At 35.4% G+C, this 21,866-nt stretch overlaps 1 protein-coding gene across 7 annotated transcripts in view; it reads left to right on the top strand.

The window, feature by feature from the left end:
- LOC141462793 (sodium channel protein type 2 subunit alpha-like) overlaps nt 1-21,352 on the top strand; it is a 48,702-nt gene extending 27,350 nt beyond the window's left edge. For 6 of the 7 annotated variants that reach the window (XM_074144825.1, XM_074144823.1, XM_074144819.1 and 3 more), the window contains exons 17-26: nt 3,983-4,100; nt 6,005-6,159; nt 7,457-7,630; nt 12,062-12,184; nt 12,462-12,743; nt 14,563-14,620; nt 15,410-15,543; nt 19,030-19,134; nt 19,546-19,816; nt 20,169-21,352. In XM_074144825.1, the coding sequence (XP_074000926.1) occupies nt 3,983-4,100; nt 6,005-6,159; nt 7,457-7,630; nt 12,062-12,184; nt 12,462-12,743; nt 14,563-14,620; nt 15,410-15,543; nt 19,030-19,134; nt 19,546-19,816; nt 20,169-21,352 (2,604 nt within the window). Of the gene's footprint in view, nt 1-3,982; nt 4,101-6,004; nt 6,160-7,456; nt 7,631-12,061; nt 12,185-12,461; nt 12,744-14,562; nt 14,621-15,405; nt 15,544-19,029; nt 19,135-19,545; nt 19,817-20,168 lie in introns of all 7 variants that reach the window. The other variant, XM_074144822.1, reaches the window with a different exon arrangement.
- Nucleotides 21,353-21,866: the final 514 nt, after the last annotated feature.

The following is a 21,866-nucleotide window of genomic DNA, read 5'->3' as shown; positions in this document are numbered from 1 at the left end:
AAAGATAAATAGAAAAGATAAATAAAGATAAATAAAAAGATCCCAATAAAAGTGACTTTACCAACTGTGCATACACTGAAGAGTGCCATATTCAGTGATAAGTCAAGTTGGTGTAGTAGAGATGATGATTACAAAAAATGTGCTTTGTGTCCTTGTTGTTGTTTAATTAATGGTTAAGACTAAACATAAAAACGAGATTTTATTTTTTTTTAGTTGAAGAAAAGTATTTCCTGCTGAAAATAGATTTGATTAAGCAGGAAAATATTCAATTGCTGGAATATAAGCAGCGTAACACAGGTGTGCTAAGGTTTTCTGTTTCCTTCCTATGTAGTAATATTTTTGGATCCTCTTTTTTCTAAGAGGTTCCTGAACATACTCTCCAAAGTGCTGTTATCAGCAATTGTCTTTCATGTTTTTCTGCAGTTTTTTTACATCCCTCTCCAGCAAAAAGAGACTCAGTCTACTTAAATTAAAAAAGAGAGAGAGATCCTTATTAAATGAGAAGATGAGAATATGCAGCACAGTCTTCCTGTGGGTTTGTTTTGGTTGTTTGGGTTTTTTAATTACACAAGACAATGTTTCCCTCTTATTCTTTGTACCAACAGCTGTATTGCTGGTACATTTGTTCTTTGTTTTGGAGATTGGGAAACGTATCAGAATTTCCTTTACTTATTTAAATATCAAAATGTGCGTGACTTACATGTTGAATGCACAGCAGGTTGCACCGTGTGAATAATCAGTGGCCTACTTATTATTAGCTCTTTTACAGAGTTTTCTTTTAAGTCATCATTGCAATTATGTGTACACTTTCATTTATTATTTTTAAGATGATGCTTGCTAAAGATTGACTCTTTACTAATTACCTCAAGCAATCCTAAGTGAAACAATTACAGTAGTAAAATTATTCATGCAAGTATTTGTGCTGTCATACCTTGACTCCTTCAGGAAAAAAGAAAGATCATGAGCTCCAAATTTTGACCTTATAACAGTACAATACGTATTTGTATTGAAAAAATTAACGTATTCAAAATCTGAATAGCATTTCACTGCCAACAATGAAAAAGAAAAAAGGTATTATATTGAGCAAGTTTTCTCTAACGAAAATGTTTTAGCTGCTGATTTGCAAATGTCAAGGCAGCTAATCAACTTTTGAGTACCTGAGTTGACCCATTCAATACATTGAGGCCTTCTTACCCTAGTTTGGTATGAACAGCAGCTAAGCGCCCTGGAAGGTAAAGGATGAACATTTCTGTCTTTCCTAAAAGTCCTGTTCCTGTAGGAATTCACAAAATCAGTTAGATCTCTGTGAATTTTGTACATAGCAAAGAAAGTGACTGAATTTTTAATTAGAACAGGAAACTCTTCTATGCATATTGCTTTGTACCATCATGTTACCATGCCATCCTATTGCTTGATACCTTCATCTTGGTGAATAATATGAGCACCCCACATGAAAAAGAGAACCAAAGTTTAATTAAATCTGTAACTATTCAAGCGCAGGATTATGTCCTAGACTGTAGTTAGAAGAAAGAGAGAACAAGGCTACCTGTCCTTTATATCGAAACAGGTCACTGAGCCTCTAATTTTATTTCTTAGAGTCAAGGAAATTAATTTGCTTAACTAGAAATAAAAAAAAAAAAATCTTTAATCTCTGATTCTTCTACCATATATTAAATGATATATAACTTCATGTTTAAAACAAACTGATCTTTTTCAGTTTCTTTTCCATTTATGGTTGTTCATCTTTTAATGTTGTTAAGTCATAAAAACCTGTATTCTTTCACTTGATTTCATGTCATCTGCTCAAGCAGCATACTAAGTAGCTTATAGTTCAAATGACCGAGGGTATTTCATGTTGGTTTTCATTTTTATTAGCAATATGACATAAAACTTCCTTACTTTTAAAAAAAATACATTTTTAAAATCAGTAATTTAATTCATAATTCAATTCATTATTTCAGTTTACCCACCACTGCTGCAACATTTTGCAATATATGTGCTATGTCATGGAATGATGAAAGCAGCATGTTAATAAAATGATGAAGGTATATAGTGTTGTCCTTAGGTTTAGTAGAATTAGTGATAGGAAAAAATATTTGCTGTGAATAGTGATATTTTAAAATTAATGCTGCTAAAAATGATAAGAGGTGTTTACATTAAGTATGAGTAATTTGGTGGTTCTGTTCCAGATAATCAGTTTCTAAAGTAGCAGCAAAGTAGGCAATATCATTGAACCATTTTTAATGAAAGTTAATGCAGAACACTTGGTTACTTTTTCTTATTAAATTGTCTCTCTCTTCTTTCACAAACATAGCCAAAAAAAGATTGTTTAATACTTAAAAAAAATTTGTACTTTCACATTTTGCAATTGAGGTGTAAATATCGCTTGATTGGCTAGTGCCTGTAACTTCTCTGCTTTTATATCTTAAGCGTCTCTTAAGCATGCAAGTCTAGCTAAATTAATGAAAATGGTGTTAATTCTACAAAACCGAGGTTTTTTTACAAAGTGTGCTTACATCATTCCCTACAGACATTTAGTTGTGTGAATTCATTACTGATGCTATTTACTTCTTGATAATAACATTGTAAAATGTCAGAGAATGCTGTGACCAAAACTGCTTTGATTTAGTTTGGTACTCATACTCAGATTAAGTGTACAGCACACCGTATCTTCCTTTAAAATCTCCAGGCTATGGATATTTGCAATACACATGCAGATGAAAAAATCAAAAATAAATTAAGGATTATTCTTTTAGTAGTAATTTTTTCTTATTAATGTGAGTTATGTAATTTTAAAACAAAACAAAAAAGATCCTTTCTTTCTGGGTGTTAGCTGTACAGGTATGTGTACCAGACTAATGGGTAGTTTCAGAATGCACAATGTAATACACATGTGCATTAGCAAAAAAGACTGCAAATTAATGCCAGTTGAAATGTATTTATCACACTTTTTCGTTTTTGAAACTTATCAGTATATATGAAAAGGCATAAAAAGTGTTCATATGGTACTGATAATTATGGGTTAAGATAGAACAGGCTTAATTTGTTTTTATGTATGCGTTGAGAGTAATGTTCAAATTCACATCTGAAACAATGTTTTTTATTAATTCTGATTTTACTTTAGCATTTTCCAATCTAGATCGTAAGAATGATCTTAAAATGAAAAATAACTAAATTATCCTAGTCTAGTGAAAGGTGTCCCTGCCCGTGGTAGGGGCCATGGAACTGATGCTCTTTAAGGTCCCTTCCAACTGTAACCATTCTATGATTCTATCTGTGGGCAAAGGTCACCAAATTTTATTATAAATTGTCATATATGCCAGAAGTGGTTAGTTTGCCACTCGCATGTTTGCCAACATCATACTGATGTTTAAGATGCCAGTGAAAAAGAACTGATAATTCATTTCCTTTATTTTTATACTATGAATAATTGGCCCTGAATTAAAATCAGTCCTTAAAAATCTGCTGTGTTTTCTCCTTTGGACAGTTTAACCCTGACAGTTCACAATTTAGTTTTTTGCTGTCAGGATTTACTCTCTTCAGTGAGGAGACTGCTCTAATGAAAGTAGCTACCAACAACACAATCTTAAAGCATACAGTATAACTGGTATTGGTTTAAAATGTAGGAAGAGAAATTATAGTAAGAAAATAATAGTAGAAAGAAAAATAAATAGAATATGTATCAGAAGATCTACTTGGTAGTAATAAACTTTGATGAATGATATCACTGTACTATATTTAGACCAGAAATTCTCAAATTCCATGAAAGATACATGATACGCCTTGCAATCTCTAGGTAGAAAGTGGATGATTTATGCACATTTCAACAGCATTGACTGCTATGTGTTAATGTTTGTGTGTATTTCTGGTGACAAATGTTGTTCTTATTATTACTTGCATAGTGTTGCATGCTTAAATTTAATTACAGTTCTAAAGATGTAAATACTAGTAAAGTATAACTGTTACCGAATTTTATTTTCAGAAGCTAAACTTTTCCAGCTCATCTGAAGGAAGTACAGTTAATTTGGCTCTCTTTGGAGAAGAAAAAGCTGAAACTGAACCAGAAAAAGCATCAGAGCTGCAGGCATGCTTTACAGAAGGTAGGTTTTACAGAAGGTATGGAAATAAAATTCAGGGTTAGCAATTACATTTTTGTTGTTTGCAACAAGCATTGGCAAGGAAGCTATCTGTTAGTGCAGTCCCAGATCCTAGTTTGTTAAGTCTTGTGATATGATTAATTTTGTCTGTTGTAGATAGTTATACTGAAGTCTGTGGAGCCATTTTTGTGACAAAAAGTTAAATATGCATGTGTGTGATCATTTATAGTATTTTAAAATAAACACTGTGTACAATTCTATAAACTGATTCTCATCAATCAGTAATCCTGTTGGTTAAAATGACCTTCTCAGTAGTGAAATCTGCAAGAACAAACCCTATACCAGGTTCACTCCACTGAGAAATTTAAACCAGAATCATGTGATTACCCATGGTCCCTTCATAGTGCTAACAATCAGTGGATGATTCAGATCTTGGAAAGTTTGACTCTAACAATGGAGTTATTATCTTGATATTACACCATTAATGGGGGGAGGAGGTGCGTAAAGATAATGTGGAATCCAACAGGTGAAGGAGAACCTATGTTTTTATTCAAGTAAAATAGTCTTAACACCATACTTGCATGTCTTAGAAGTTCCCATTTCTTCTGAATAGCTATATCCTTTGGAGGGGACTACTGAAATTTACTGTATAGGAATGTATTACCCACTTTTGTGATATTACAGATCTTAATTTTCCAAGTCATGATTAAAATCATTGAAACCAAAATATGTTCCATGATTAACTCCCCTATCCTATCCATGCTTTTTGATTTACTGTTATGAAGATACCTTTGACTTAGACTAGGACTCTTGTTCTTTGAAATATCATTTCACTCTTCTTTAAAAAAATAAAATTGCTTTGGAATGTTGGGCTATATTAAATCAGTCAAGCTCTTGATTAAAAAAGCAAAGTACAGTTCTCAAATTATTTCACATTATGTTACAGTTCTTTATCCTTACATTATGTGATGTCTGTCAGTCCTTTGGCATAAGATTAATTTTTCCATAATGTAGGCATTTTGTGTAGTGGAAATTAAGGTAAATCATGCTCTTCACAGTGGTAACTGCTTTATCTGAACGGATGAAATATAGTGTAACTTACTTGTAACACATGAACTTAATGACACTCACAGGAAAACTAGAATACTGCTTTTGGAACCCATTAAAATAATTTAAACTTGGTTATGTTTCTATGTGATGAATCATTTTTGAAGAAATAAGGAGACGACTACTAGCCAGGCAGATATTGAGGTTCATTGAGAACTGTGACTTGAGGCCCCAGGACGAGGCAGGCAGCTCTCCAAGGTGAGGCAGAATTCTGCGGATGGTTGCCATAAATCTCTACCACACAGAGAAGCTCTCACAATCTCCAGTTAAAGTAATTGTTTATGTCATGAAAGAGCTATCCTTAGTCAGCCCTTAAAGCAGAGATCATTCCTCAGTATAATAAAATAAAGTGTTTACATCTGTTTATATTTATTTGAACCTTAGCTGAGAGACAAAAGTACTTTTATAAGAAGCTGCTGTACTCTTGAACTAGTTCATGTGAAGTTGCTCTGTGTTTATGCTCTTCATTTCTGCTCCCTGATAATTCTCATGTGTTCTCTGATTATCTGTATATCAATGAAAAATTATTTTTCAAAGTGTGTTTATAAATTAAAATTAGCTTAGTTAGATAACTCCTTTTGATTCTAACCTTGATGTAGCTTCAGGGTAATAGAAAAATTGTGTACATGCGAGTTTTCCTAGACCTGAAGTATCAAATAGAGAAGGTAAAGATGCTTTCAGTAGCATACAGTAATTTGAAGCTCAGACTACCTCATGAAGCAGGAGCTAGTTAAAAGTGATTTTGCTTTTTCAGGATAATGAAAAATCTACTGCATAACAATTTGTCATTGTATTATTAGGCTGTATACAGAAGTTTAAATGCTGTAAAGGCAGTATGGAAAGCACAAAAGGAAGAATCTGGTGGAATCTTCGAAAAACCTGCTACAAGATAGTAGAACACAACTGGTTTGAAACATTCATTGTCTTTATGATTCTTCTCAGTAGTGGTGCTCTGGTAAGTAGAGCATACACCCATAGAAACAGTAGCTATAAAAATGTTTTATCAAATATAGTATTATAACACATCTGTGTTCATTAAGAAAAAAGTACAAGGTTAGCTTGAAAGAGAGTTACAACTAAATTCCTAGAATATTTTGAGTAGTGCATATAAAATAAGTAATTAAAATTCTGCTGTCAAATAACATTCTGCAGATGAATTTTTGATGAATACAAGGTGATATGGGTGTACAAGTGTGCTTATGAAAAGAATTACACTAAAAATCTTGAAGAAATTTTTAAAATCATACAAAATAATTGTGTGCAGTAACTGAAACAATTATTTTACTTTAATTGAAAAATTGTCCACAAAATCAGTACAGATACTGAATTCATCATGTTCTCTTAACTTTTTGCTTTAGTTTTAGTTTCAGTTTAAGTATTTCTACATTGTTACATAGAAATCCTTTAATTCCTTTATACTATTCTCAGTGAAATTTAGTCATTCATACAGCTAATAAGTACTGGGTTCTTTTTGGTTGTTGATTGACGTAGGATTTGGTATATACTGTCATTATCTCTGCTCCAGCACCTGGAGCACCATGGCCTTTCCTTCTTCTCTGACCTTGATATTTGCAGGGTAGTTTCTCTCACTTTTTTCTTCAGTCCTCATACTGCCATGCGGTGTTTTGCCCTTTCTTAAATATGTTTTCCCAGAGGCACCACCAGCTTTCCCAATGGGCTCAGTTGCTTTCTGTGGTGGGTCCACAGTGGAGCTGGCTCAGGGCAGCCCTGGCCTCTTCTTACAGTAGCCACCCCTGCAGCTTTCTGCTACCAAACCTGTACCACCAACACACAATATTGGAATTCAGTAAAGATCAGCAGCAACATAATATTTGGCCACTATAGCTCATTATTCACTTCAGTTGTAGAATCATAGAATTATTTTGGTTGGAAAAGACCTTTAAGATCATCGAGTCCAACCGATGGCTATTATAATCGGGAGGTTGCCTTCTGGCTGAGCCTGAGTGGACTTTTCAGAGTGAGAAATTGTAATTCTGTGTTAACCATTACTGAAATTTCTACAAAGCTTTTTGACAACTTCAGTCATTATATTGTAATCCCATTATCAGGCAATGATAAAATCTAAAACTCAGAAAGAACGCACTTGTAATCTCAGCTCATGCTGGCTTTTCAAGGTAAAATATCTAAAAGTGAGAATGATTTCACTTTGCCTTTTTAAATTCAGTTCTTTTAGCTTAATTTGTAGTTTGCAAAGACCTGTGACTAACTTATATGCAATTCATTTTTCGCAGGCTTTTGAAGATATATACATTGAAGAGCGCAAGACTATAAAAATCATACTGGAATATGCTGATAAAATCTTCACTTACATCTTTATTCTGGAAATGGTGCTAAAATGGGTGGCCTATGGTTTTCAAACTTATTTCACTAATGCTTGGTGCTGGCTGGACTTCCTGATTGTTGATGTAGGTACCGTACTTTCTAAGTAGCCTGTTGTTTAGGCAGGTCCTTTTATGTAACTCCAATCTGATACATATATATACAGTGAAGAATATAAATTGGATTTAAAAGAACAGGGAATGACATACCAGTGAATATGATTCCATTGTAGTTATTCAGTGAGTAACTAAATATGCCTTTGTATTTATGCTATCATTCATTCCGTGTGTTCTGTCAGTGTTTTACTGTGCTGGGTCCCAGCCAGTGAGTGAGGACTATCAGCTGATTGGACTTCAGTATTCTGGATTTGGTGCCAGAGAACAAGGAAGAAGCAGACATGGAAAGGAAAGGGAAATTTAAGTGAGCACATGGGTTTAAGGTAGGACAGTTGATCCTGGGCTTAATGAATCACTGGCAAAGTGCAGGGGAGCATAGGTATCAGGAAATCGAGGCTGCAGCAAAAGAAGAAGGGTGGGGGCAAGGAAGCAGTAATTGGAGTAAAGGGAAGGATTGAGGAAAATGAAAAGTGATGGCCTGTGGATCAGTATAAAAAGGTGGCATCATTCATTTGCAATCCTCATTTTGATTGTAATGGAACTCATTATGTATTAGGCTGCAAGGATAATTTCTGTGCAACTGTTCCACTTTTCATTGACACATGACTTTATAAAGATTCTTTTTTGAAAGCTGAATTCACTGAGCCTAAAAAAAAAAATTAATTTTTTTTTTTATATTTCCTTTCTTTATGGGTGCTATAAGCTTCTGGTTGGGTTTTTTTTTATAATTGTAACTCAAATGTTAGTTGAAAAAGTGTAGTAATTTTATAATTAATGGGAAATGAGCAGCAATCATCTGGATTAATTTTTTCATCTTTGCATAGAATTATTGATGGCATGATTTAGTCTAATTTCCTGTTTGGATTCCAAGACAGTGTATTTCCAGAATCTTGTGATACTTAAATTTGCATCTAATGGACTGTGTGTCCATTAGAGTTGTCATTTGTGGAAATGAACGAAAATAATAAATAAATAAATAAATAGATGTATTACCATTTAAGAAGCATTCAGAATTAGTATCTTTGTACAACTTGTATTGTGAAAGGTTAATCTTGAATTGTGTTTAAGAAATTCTTAGTAAAGTGTGCCGTATCTCCATATGGATAGGTATGAGCTATTCCTTTTTGTAGTGATTTCAGTGCTTTCATGTAGCCATCTTCTTCTGTTGCTTGGAATGCCTATATCTTATGACCCTATAGCAGGAGTTCATACAATAATTTAGGTTAGAAGGCACCTTTGGAGGTTTTCTGGTCTAGCTCCTTGCTGAAAGCAGGGGCAGTTTAAAAATTAGCTCTAACCTTAGATTGGGCTGCTCAGGGTGATACCCAGTTTTGAATGGAGATTCTGCTGCTTTACTTGGCAATCTGTTTCCAGTGTTTGACCATCTATATTGTAAACCCACTGCTCTCCCCCACCCCTGCCCATTCCTTGAAAAAGTCAATCATGCTCTGCTTAGCTTTTTCTAATTTTACTGCTGGATTTACTTGTTACTATTTTCAGCTAGTAGCAAGCAACTTTAACTCTTTCCCCTCCTGCTGGTGTTTTACCCATTTTCCTATCTTTGCTTTAGCTTCCTGTCCTATGCCTTATCCAGCTAAACATAGAACAAATTTGCCATACCAATACAGTCTAAGTGTTTCACAGTGAGGCAACATTTAACAGGATCTTTTTCAGCAAACTGTTCTATGCCCATTGATCTAAACTCTGGGTAAGAATTTATAGCATACAAACAGAAATTCTTACCCATTGTGATGTTCACAGTGTTTCCTGAAAAGGATAATTAGCCCCAAAACAAGTATAAATACTGGTTTTGCTCAGCCTTCCATGTGCAAGTTCAAAGGGTATAGCGAAAAAGAACAAACACTCATGTAGTGCTCAACAGCTTCGTTGAACTACCCTTAGAGGAAAGAAATCTGCATAAGGCTTCCTCATGTGTAAATGCAACAGGAGACAGCCATCTGGAGTATAAGATTCAGCGAGGACACAAGTCATTGACTCTCACCACAAACATCAGGACAACCGGGTTTTAAGCTGTTAATACAGCTGTACTGAAGGTCTCAAAAATTCTTGTGGATTAGACCCTCTCTTCCACAAGAGTAATAATGTTAAAAGTGGAAACAAATCTTAAGGCACATTAATTGTCCAAAACACAAGCAGTTTAACAAATCCAAAGTAAGATGTTTCGGCTTTACATTAACAGTGTGTTTTTCTCCAAATGTCCTGTTTGCTAGTTACAAGAACAGAAAGCTGAAATGAAGCTGAGAATGGATTCTGTCTCACATGTATCATTACAGTCTGGTTCTACATTTCCCCCTTTTTTTGTTGCAATACAGCTTTTGAATTTCCTGTATTGGTGAAAGTATATAATATTATTTTCTAATATTACAGAATGAATTTTCTAATATATTTTCTAATCTAACAGAAATGTTACAGTTAGCACTTTTATATGTGGAAGAAAGTTCAGACCTGGTGTCAGGAGTTGTCCAAATCATCATCATACATAAGGAAGAGGGAAAATAAATTATTTAAAAAAAAAAAAAAAAAAAAAGAAAGAAAAAAGAAAAAGTATGCACACGCGCACACATCCACAAATGGTAACAAAAATTTTAAGATGTAATTGCCGTCAGCAACATGTGGTGAGATGAACTATCCTCCATTTCCTTTCTCCTCTCCAAAAAAGAAAGCAGAAGAAAGCAATGTATTAAATTGTACTTTAGTTTCCAAAGAAAGCTAAAACTATTACATCATTAAGTATAGATGTGGTAATCTTGCAGGAAGAGGATTTCTTGCAATGCAAATATGCAGATATAATAACTGCATTATTTAAGAAAATACGGTTATCTGACAGGAATACTTGAAACAGATTTTCTCTATGTCTTCTCTAGAATTATAAAAGTAAGGCTTAATGATCTTAAGGTCTTGATGGATTCGTATGGATTAATGCTTTCTGTGATAAATGTTTGTCTAGTATTTGAATTTAAAGAAGGAACAGTCTTCTGACACTTAAGTATGATAGTTGAATTTGTATAGGAAATTAGGTGGCATAAACAAAGGTCATTCCACTCAATGAATGTGCTTTTTTACTGGATCTTCTTGGTTTTTTTCCCCTTTTTTAATGAAATTTTCTTCTCTTGAACTATGTGGTCTAATTGTAGTTACTTCAGCAGCTGAATTATGTAAAGTTTTAGATGCATTATTTCATAAATACAAGTATATAGTCATCCACGACAAGGCGCCATAGTGATCACTGACTCATATTTTATATATTGCATAGATACTGGGTTCCCTGAGCTAATTTGGTTTTATCTATTTTGTGTGATTTATTAAAAAAATGTGCCTTGATTTTTTTAAAATCACCCCTGATTTTATTAAAACTTTGCATGCTACGTTTAAATGACATAAGAAGTTAGCCATTTTCTCCTCATTGTCTGTATATTTTATGATATGCCATTGTTTAACCCATTTTGATACTCTAAAGCAGATAATTCTAAAACACATCTGCCAGCTTCTTGTTCATTCTTGGACTTAGAATTCTTAACTTCAGTTTTGAACTTCAAACACCAGAAGCAGGGCTCTTTGCCAAATAGAGGTTAAACATAGATTTTCTTCTGGTACTTGATATTATGATTTTTAAAGATCCAGATTGCAGTATTCTGAAGAGACAAGAAGTCATAGCTAACAAATTATTAACTGTCATAACTTCACTTCCCAGGAAAGTGCTGTCTACTGTTCCATGCGTTTGAGTGCACTGCTTTTATGTATTTGTATTGACATTGATATTTCTTTCTGTGAGTCACACAGTTAGGAGTCACACATGTCAGAGTCCTGTCTGACTGAGTATATGCCACTTTCAAGTCTGTCATCATCCTCAGGCAATATGAATTGCTAATTATTCATATATCTGCTAATATGTGCAAAATAGCAGAAGCAAATGCTGCTGGCTCACTTTTTATCATGACTATAATAACGGATCTGTAGTAGAGCACTTTAGTATTGTATTGTGTAATATAGAATGGATTTAGGTTTTCAGTACATTTCAGGCTTTGGCTGAGTTTACTGAGAAGATGAGCTTTTATTCAAATTCTTTTTATTTCAATAGCCCTTTGTTTTGCACAGGTATGATGTGGATTCTTCTAAGTAGGACTCTCTCTGTGATGAAAATTGCAGAGATTAAGGTCTCTTGTTGTTTAAACTGTTCTGAAATTTACACGCAATGTTCTATTGATTTTTTTTTTTTTTTGGTTCTTTTTTATTTGTTCTTGCTAGAAACTTAAAGTCCTTATGAACTTTTTTCCTGATATCCAGATCAAAGTTTTCTTCCTCTAGGAATTACATTTGTATTTTGAGGCTATTAAAAAAAAAAAAAAAGTTATTTTGTTTTGTTGTGTTTTGTTTCCCTAGGTCTCCCTGGTTAGCTTAGTAGCTCATGCTCTTGGTTTGTCAGAACTCAGTGCAATTAAATCCCTCCGAACATTAAGAGCTTTGAGACCTCTAAGAGCTTTGTCACGCTTTGAAGGCATGAGGGTAAGAAAAAAAGAAATAGTGTATAAAACAAATCCATAAAAATACACCTAATTATAAAATCATGGAGGAACACTGAACTGCATGACTGTTTTCAAGACCAACAGTAACATGTCTGATTGTATTGCATGTGTTACTCCTTTTCTGTTGGCTTTAATTCAATATATTTTACTATTTTACATTAAATCTTTTCCTTTATTTGAAAAAAAAAAAAAAGGTAATCTTTTTACTGCTCTATATGTTGTTTTTAAAAAGGTTTTTTTCTGTGTTTATTTACTAGGTGGTTGTGAATGCTCTTACTGGAGCAATCCCATCAATTATGAATGTACTTCTGGTTTGTCTTACATTCTGGCTAGTTTTCAGCATTATGGGAGTAAATTTGTTTGCTGGCAAGTTCTATCGCTGTGTTAACACCACAACTGGTGAGCAATTCCCACCAGAGGAAGTCACTAATGTAACTGTGTGTAAAAACCGTACGATCACTTCTGGGGATGTTCAGTGGAAAAATGTGAAAGTAAACTTTGATAATGTTGGAGCTGGTTATCTTTCTCTGCTTCAAGTAGTAAGTGTATAAATTTTGATAAATTAATTTTCCAGTATTAAGTTTTGTAGCAGTAACACTTAATTCCATAATTTTCAGTGTTATTTTACAATATATGAATGGATATGAGATTTGATTTTATAACTGTGTTCTATGAAGCTAATTAATATTGCTTATGGTAAAAATCAGATATATTCTATAGCCATTTTGGAAGAGGAGGAATACTTAGTATCTACCAGGTGGATATAAAGTTCCTTTGCGCCCAACTGCTAGTACCTTTTCAAGTTCTACAGAAATACAGTGTCTAGTAAAAAAAAAAGAATGCAGTTAGGATTAATTTTCTTTTATTTGCTTGATCTGTTAAGGCATGTTGACTTAGATTTTTTTTTTTTTTTTTTCCTGTGGTAGTCGAATAGATACATTCCCGGGCTCATCTGGTCTGCCAACAAAAACAATGCCAATTGTGGATTTCGAAAAAGTTTTTAAATTCACTTTTTCTTTCCATTTTTTGTTATTCTTATGAGTCCTACTCATAAGACCAGTCACTGTCTATTATTGTCAAGTGGGTTTAGCTTATTTTTAAACTCCAGATGAACAGTTGTAGAATTTACTGGGATGGGACGGGATGGGATGGGATGCCATCCAGAGGGACCCTGGCAGGCTTGAGGAGTGGGCCCACGTGAACCTCATGAAGTTCAACAAGGCCACATGCAAGGTCCTGTACCGGGATGAGGTCAATCCCCACTATCAGTACAGACTGGAGGATGAATGGATTGAGAGCGACCCTGCAGAGAATGACTTGGGGATACTGGTGGACAAAAAATTGGACATGAGCCAGCAATGTGCACGTGCATCCCAGAAAACAAATCATATCCTGGGCTGCATATCAAGAAGCATGGCCAACAGATCAAGGGAGGTGATTGCCCCTCCACTCTCATGAGATCCCACCAGTACAAGAAAGAAATGGACCTCTTAGAGCGAGTCCAGAGAAGGGCCAAGAAAAAGATCAGAGGGTTGGAACACCTCTCATATTACAAAGAAAGGCTTGAGTGAGTTAGGGTTGTTCAGGCTGGAAAAGAAAAGGTTGCAGGGGACCTTATTGTGGCCTTGTAATATATAACGGGGTCTTATAAGAAAGGTGGAGAAAAAGTGTTTACCAAAGCCTGAAGTGACAGGACAGGGGGCAACAGTTTTAAACTGAAAGAGGTTAGATTTTGATTGAATATAAAGAAAAAAATTTTTTTTTAACGGTAAGGTGGTGAGACACTGGAAGAAGTTGCCCAGAGAAGTTCTGGATGCCCCATCATTGGAAGCATGTGATGTAGTGAAAGATGTCCCTGTCCACGGCAGAGGGATTAGACTAGATAATCTCTAAAGGTCCCTTGCAAGCCAAACCATTCTACGATTCTATTATTTTCTTAAGATTTCTTGGGACTAACCTTCTACAGTTTCTATTAGAACTGCTTGCATGTTCTGTCTGAAAAAATGCCAACCCATGATGGTTGATTTTGGAGTCGTCCTCCAGTTTTTTGGTAGTAAGAAAGTTAGAACTGAGAGCCTTGTTAAATTGCAGTCTTTCTGTTATGCTCAGATATTGATTGCAGGTCATCCCACATAGAGTTATATGAATTTGCATGAAGATTAGAGTTTATGCATTGCTTAAGTATTAAGGAGAAGTATTCCACCGTAAATTACTTCCTGTGAATACTTCACTTGTGTCTTACCAGACTTTTACTATTCCTCTTTATTTTTGTGGATGCAAATACATTGCAGAAGACAGTGTTTTATTTAGAGTGTTTATGGAGATTTGATAGAAAATACTAACTAATTTTGTTTTTAGGCAACATTTAAAGGATGGACGGATATCATGTACGCTGCAGTTGATTCTAGAGAAGTGAGTGCAATGTAAAATTTACGGACTGAAATGATATGATTGATGTAATGATTATTGAATGGCAGTTGAAATAAAGTGAAATGGGAATAATAAAAATGTAAAACTGATAAATTTTCTATATAGATCTATGTACTATAAAGAAGTTAAGTACATATACTTTTAATAGGTAAAAAAATTATAGCAGTAGATCTACATAAAGTATTACTAGTTTATATTTGTAAATGAAAAAACTAATGAAATCTGGTTTCCTGTTAGTTTATGTTACAGAAATCGTACAGATTAGGAAAGAAGTTTTTCTTGTATCTCCAAAAATAATCCTAATAGCCAGCCCCTGCAATAGCTAATCCAGAGATGCAGACTCTGGCAATCTCAAAAAATAAAATGGCTGAATTTTGCCTGTTCTTCTGTTAATGCCAGTATTTTTTTGCATCTCTCCTCTATCCAGCTCCTGAATTGCATAAATTCCATAGGAGTTGAATTGCTTTTGAGTGGCATAATTCAGTCATATTTTATAGGAATTACATGAAACATCAAATGTCATTAGAGAGGAACTGTCAGACAGAAAGGGGAGGAATGACAGGTCTGTGCGTGCAATTACAGACACCTCTATTAAGTAGACTTTCAAGCTCAAAGATAAGGCAAGTCTAGGGTATGCTCCAAAACGGCTGGTTTTCGCTGCTTGTCAAGGCGTTGCTGTCCAGCTGGATGCAACTTCTGTTTGTGCTCAGTATTCTATAATTTGTCTTAACTGTTATTTTTGATGTATTACTGTTTTTCTATGTTACATAGACAGGGCAACAGCCCAAGTATGAGGACAACCTGTACATGTATATTTACTTTGTTGCCTTTATCATCTTTGGATCGTTTTTCACCCTAAACTTGTTCATTGGTGTCATCATAGATAACTTCAACCAACAAAAAAAGAAGATAAGTATCATGTTTCATTTTCACAACACTTCATTGTTACTGAGCATTCAGCAAATGTATGAAAGGGTAAATATGAATGTCTGAAATTTCTCATAGTAATAGAAAGAAAACAGCTATTAAGATTTCCTTTTATTCAAAATAATGAAATAATAATCTTTGCTTTTTAAGGCATTTGAATTAATTTAAACTTACACTGAGTATCTGAGTGTTCTCCACATCCCTGTACAGCCCAATGATATGTTGTATGTCAGAAAGTTATGTATTGGTTTTCGCTTACCCTTACAGTGCTTTGACAAAGCTAAGTGAAAGTGCAGATGACTTAATTCAAGCAAGCAGATGAGAGGGAAGAAGAGAATATGCACAACTACAAATATCAAAATTGATAAACAGATAATGTACAGCAATATTGTGAAGGTCTTCTCAGTTACAAAGAGACTAATAGAGACAAGTTGAATACTGGAACTACTCCTCTGTATTGTAAGATTAGAGAGGAATGGGAAACTGTCTCATGAGTTAGTTGGGAATTTGCAAGGGAAAGAAAATGTTGATGTTTGAAAATGTGTGGGTTTTTGTTTCAACTGAAATTTTTTCTGTGATTCAGGTGAACACAGGATTGTGTCAAGAATGGCAAATTAGATTCTACTTGCTATTTAAGCTATAAGTGCTGTCTAAAGTCTGCAGTAGTTTTATTTTTCTATACACACTTGGAGCAGAATCATACTGGAATATTGATTTCTTTTTTTAAAAAAAATGTGAGCTAAATAATAACAAGGCAGTACATAATTTCTTCATTTTTGTTTCTAGATGGTTTGTCAAGTTTGATTCATTGTACTGAAAAAAGATAAATGCTAAGCTTACTGCAGTGGAAACTTCCATTAAATCTTTCCACTTGAGATTGGAATATGCAGTTTTATATGGTGCTTCTTCAGATCCTTTGAGTCTCTTGTCTGCAGACCCACATAAAAGAAAGGATGAGTTTGTGGTTCCAAACCTGTTGATATTTTCAGTTTCATATAGCCGCTAAGCAAGCATTAGTCACCTGTCTTTTGAAATTATAGATGCACCCATGCTCATAGAAATGTGCAGATCGCACAGTGCGTAGCTACCCAGAAATATTTTTCTTGTCTTTGTTCTGCCTTCGTATTACTGAGATCTCTCCATTTTGGGCAATGTTGTTGTTTTGATAGGAATGGGAAAGACCTAACATCATAGTATACTGTCCTGGTGTAGTTAAACTGTGTGCGTTTCTTTCATCGTGTATGCATCCTATTTGTATTACATTAGTTCTCATGGGGAAAAAACAAACGTTCCACTGTCAAATTGCTAACCATTATGGTCCTCAAAGGCATATAAGGTGTATCTCAAGACCGTTATTCTCCATATGGACAGCACACTGAGACAATGATGACTTTTTCACTTTTGACAGCCATTATATCAATGAGGCAGCAGAAGAAATCCCCAGTTCAATGCCAGTTCCTTTATAGCTTCTTTTTTTATTTCCCACTGGGTAAAATCTCCTGACAGGGTCACATCACATCACCACCACAATCAGCAAATTAATTTCTTGTTTTTCTTCCAAAACCGTTGCTCTCTAAGAATGGAATTTTACTTGAATATTTGGCTTATGAGGAGAGCATGCTGAACAAGGTCTCTTTTGACTTCTAAATCTTCATATCTATATGTAGCCACAGCTGAGAGACTCAAGCACATCTTCATCCGGATTCATCACTACTTTCTCATTAAGATTGACACTGCATTTGACAAAGTCACAGAATCATCTGTGAGACTGAAATTCATTTCCAAATGCTGCTACTTTGGCATCATGCATACCTGGAATGTACTTGCAAACAAATGCATGAAAGAAAAAAGTTACTTGTCAACATAAATTGTATTTCTGACAAGTGTTTCTGTATATGTATTACACATATCAGTATAGATACCCTTTTACTCAGACAACTGTCACAGAATCACAGAATTATATGGGTTGGAAGGGCCCTCTGGAGATCATCTAGTCCAACCCCCTTGTCAGAGCAGGTTCACCTAGAGCAGGTTGCACACGATGGTGTCCAGGTGGGTTTTGAATGTCTCCAGAGACGGAGACTTCACCACCTCTCCAGGCAGCCTGTTCCAGGGCTCTGCCACCCTCAAGGTAAAGAAGTTCCTCCTCATGTTTAGATGGAACTTCCTATGTTCAGGTTTGTGCCCATTACCTCTTGTCCTGTCACTGGACACCACTGAAAAAAGACTGGCCCCATACTTCTGACACCCACCCTTTAAGTATTTATAGGTGTTGATCAGATCCCCCCTCAGCCTTCTCTTCTCCAGACTAAAAAGACCCAAGTGTCTCAGCCTTTCCTCATGTTCTAGTCCCCTAATCATCTTTGTAGCCCTTTGCTCTACCCTCTCCAGCAGTTCCCTGTCCTTCTTGAACCAGGGAGCCCAGAGCTGGACACAGTACTCCCCCGCACCAGGGCAGAGTAGTGGGGGAGGGTATTCTCCCTTGACCTGCTGCCCACACTCTTCTTAATGCACCCCAGGATGCCAGTGGCCTTTTTGGCCACAAGGGCACTTTTCTGGTTCATGGTCATCCTATTGTCCACCAGGACTCCCAGGTCTTTTTCCTCAGAGCTGCTGTCCGGCAGGTCAGCCCCCAACCTGTACTGGTGCATGGGGTTATTCCTCCCCCGGTGCAGCACCCTACACTTGCACGTGTTGAATTTCATAAGGTTTCTCTCCACCCAACTGTCCAGCCTGTCCAGGTCTCGCTGTATGGCGGCACAGCCTTCTGGTGTGTCAACCACCCCTCCCAGTTTTGTATCATCAGCAAAACAAGTGAGGGTACACCCCTTCATCCAAGTCATTGAACTGTCCTTTTATTCAGGCAAGAAACCCCAGGGTAAGGCCATGCTGCTTCTGATCTCTGAACAGTGTAAGGGGACGATCAAGCCATATGCACACTGTGGAAGTACTACTGTGGCAACAAAACATCTGAACTGAGATACCTGTACTTATATGATAAAATGTGCATCCTGAAAAGTAACATCAGTAATTTCTTTTTCCTCATATGGTTTCCCCGTAGGCAGATCAGCTCTCAGTGAATCTTTCTACCCTTGAAGCTTTTTTTATTTCTGGTTGATTGATTTAGAGTGTGGAGTTTATGATATTAGATTTATAAGTATGTATGGAATGTATATTTTACAAGGGTTTTTTTATGTATTTAATTGAATTAATCAGGTATGTATTTTTTTTTTTTTTAATAACACATAGATAGAAGTTCTGGGGCTTTTCTCCATTCCTAAATTTGTTTTATTTTTCCATTGAGACTTGTCAGATATTTTAACGATCTTTGATATAATTATTATATTTTGGGTTTGGTAACAATGTATAAGAATGAATACATAGTTCATAAAAAAACATGTTCTGCAATACTGTGAATTAATGGATTTAAAAGCTTGGCTGTAATTAGTTCTATTTTTATTATTTTACCTTGGAGGTCAAGACATTTTCATGACAGAAGAACAAAAGAAATACTACAATGCAATGAAGAAGCTGGGATCCAAGAAACCACAAAAACCTATACCTAGACCAGCAGTAAGAATGTGCTATTCTTTTATCATCTACATTTGGGAAGAAATAGCAACAATACATTAACTATCAAAAAAATTCTCCCTTAACTCTAAAATAGTTGAGGCCTATTTCAAGTTAGCCCTTCATTCTTAATTGAAACTTACATATTTCTGTTCTGCAGAAAAAAATCTTTCATATTTGTAATGCCTGAGGAAGTAGAGAATCAAAGAATCTGAAGAAATAGAAGTCTGTTGGGTTTTGAGGGGAAAACTTACAGCTGGCAAATAAAGAAGTTACTGGACAATGCTTTTCTTAGATTTTTCAGCTTTTTGCTTTGTTGTATATTTTAGGGGAGGAAGAAGGAAATGGGAGGGGCGAAAAGGGGATGTTCATTACATAAAAGATACTATCACCTTTTCTTTTTTTTCCCCTCAGAACAAATTGCAAGGTCTGGTGTTTGATATTGTAACAAAGCAAGCCTTTGACATCACCATTATGGTTCTCATCTGTCTTAACATGGTCACCATGATGATAGAAACAGATGACCAGAGTGAACTGATGCAAAATATTTTATACTGGATTAACTTGGTCTTTGTTGTCCTTTTCACTGGAGAATGTGTCTTAAAAATGTTCTCCCTCCGCTATTATTACTTCACCATTGGCTGGAATATTTTTGATTTTGTGGTTGTTATTCTTTCAATAGTAGGTAAGAAATTCTTACATTCAAAATTAAATATAGTAAGATGTATAAAATGTCTTATCTCTGACAGGTTTTGCAGATTAGAGGAAATACTTAATTTTAATTTCTCCTGATTATATAGGAAATGAAAACCATACTTTAGAGTAGTAACTTTCTTAATAATTCTGTGTCAATTCTAATAGTCCTTTCCCCAACATTCTTAGGGGGAAAAAAAGCTAAAATTATGTATAGTAAATAAAATTTAACTCTAATTATAATTTCCACTAAGTCCACAGGTAGAGTTCTTCTTTATTCATATTTTGTTGTGGAAAATGTAATCTGTGATAAAATGTTGCCATTTTATTTTTATCCTTCACAGGTATGTTTCTAGCTAAGGTGATTGAAAAGTACTTTGTGTCCCCTACTTTGTTCAGAGTCGTACGACTTGCCAGAATCGGTCGAATCCTGCGTCTCATTAAAGGCGCCAAGGGAATCCGCACTCTGCTTTTTGCTTTGATGATGTCTCTTCCTGCTTTGTTCAACATTGGTCTGCTGCTGTTCCTGGTCATGTTTATCTACGCCATCTTTGGCATGTCCAACTTTGCCTATGTTAAGAGGGAAGCTGGGATTGACGACATGTTCAACTTTGAAACGTTCGGCAACAGCATGATCTGCCTCTTTCAAATTACCACATCTGCTGGCTGGGATGGTTTGCTAGCCCCAATTCTTAACAGTGGGGAGCCAGACTGTGACCCTAACAAAGCTCATCCGGGGAGCTCTGTGAAAGGCGACTGCGGCAACCCTTCTGTTGGGATATTCTTCTTTGTCAGCTACATTATCATATCATTTCTGGTAGTGGTGAACATGTACATTGCTGTGATTTTGGAGAACTTCAGTGTTGCTACTGAGGAAAGCGCTGAACCCTTGAGTGAGGATGACTTTGAGATGTTCTATGAAGTTTGGGAAAAATATGATCCCGATGCAACACAATTCATAGAATATAGCAAATTGTCTGATTTTGCAGCTTCTCTGGATCCTCCTCTTCATCTACCCAAACCAAATAAAGTCCAGCTTATTGCAATGGATCTGCCCATGGTAAGCGGCGACAGAATTCACTGCCTTGACATCTTGTTTGCTTTCACAAAGCGTGTTTTGGGGGAAAGTGATGAGATGGACGCCCTCAGAATACAGATGGAAGATCGGTTTATGGCAGCCAATCCTTCTAAAGTCTCCTATGAACCAATTACAACCACATTAAAACGAAAACAGGAGGAAGTGTCAGCTACTATAATTCAGCGTGCTTATAGACGTTATCTTTTAAGACAGTCAGTAAAGAAACTTTCATTTATGTATCGCAAAGATGGGGTTGATCTGCTTATTGAAAAAGATATGAGTATTGGTAAGCTAAGTGAAAACTCACCTCCAGAAAAAATGGATATGTCTGCATCCGCCACATCTCCACCTTCTTATGACAGTGTAACAAAACCGGATAAAGAAAAATATAAAGATGACAAAGCAGAAAAAGAAGACAAAGGGAAAGACAGAAAAGGAAATAAAAAGTAAAAGACAAAGAGGTTTTCTATGATGAATGTTCACAAGCCTGAGATGATGACGTTTTTATCAATAGCAGTCTTATTGGAGGATTATGCCAAAATTACAAGTTTTTACATATTTACCCACTGCTACAGTCAGTGCGTGTACCAAGACAATGACCCTTCACTAGCAAACTCTCAGTCAGCAACAGGTAAACACCCTTGCCAGAAGAATAGTTTTTATTATCAACTGGCACTAATGGAGAGGAGACACAAAATTTCTACTTGGACTGTAGGAACCCTTAATGGAGTGCAAAATTACCAGTCCTAATAAGTCTGTATTTCTGTGGAATAATGTATCCACTGTGTACATTTCACCTCTTGTGTATGTTCGATGTGTGTCAATTTCTTTCATGATCTCATTTGCTTCAATTCACATACTGGTATTTGTAATTCTGCTGTGTTGAGGAAATAACAGAATACTCTTCAGAGGAACACAAATGTCAGGAATACATAATTATGGCATCATAACATGAACATAGTTC

This window comes from Numenius arquata, chromosome 3, assembly GCF_964106895.1.
Source record: "Numenius arquata chromosome 3, bNumArq3.hap1.1, whole genome shotgun sequence".
NCBI classification, from domain to species: domain Eukaryota; kingdom Metazoa; phylum Chordata; class Aves; order Charadriiformes; family Scolopacidae; genus Numenius; species Numenius arquata.
Note: the sequence above shows the minus strand (reverse complement) of the source record. Positions and strands in the feature narration are given on the sequence as shown.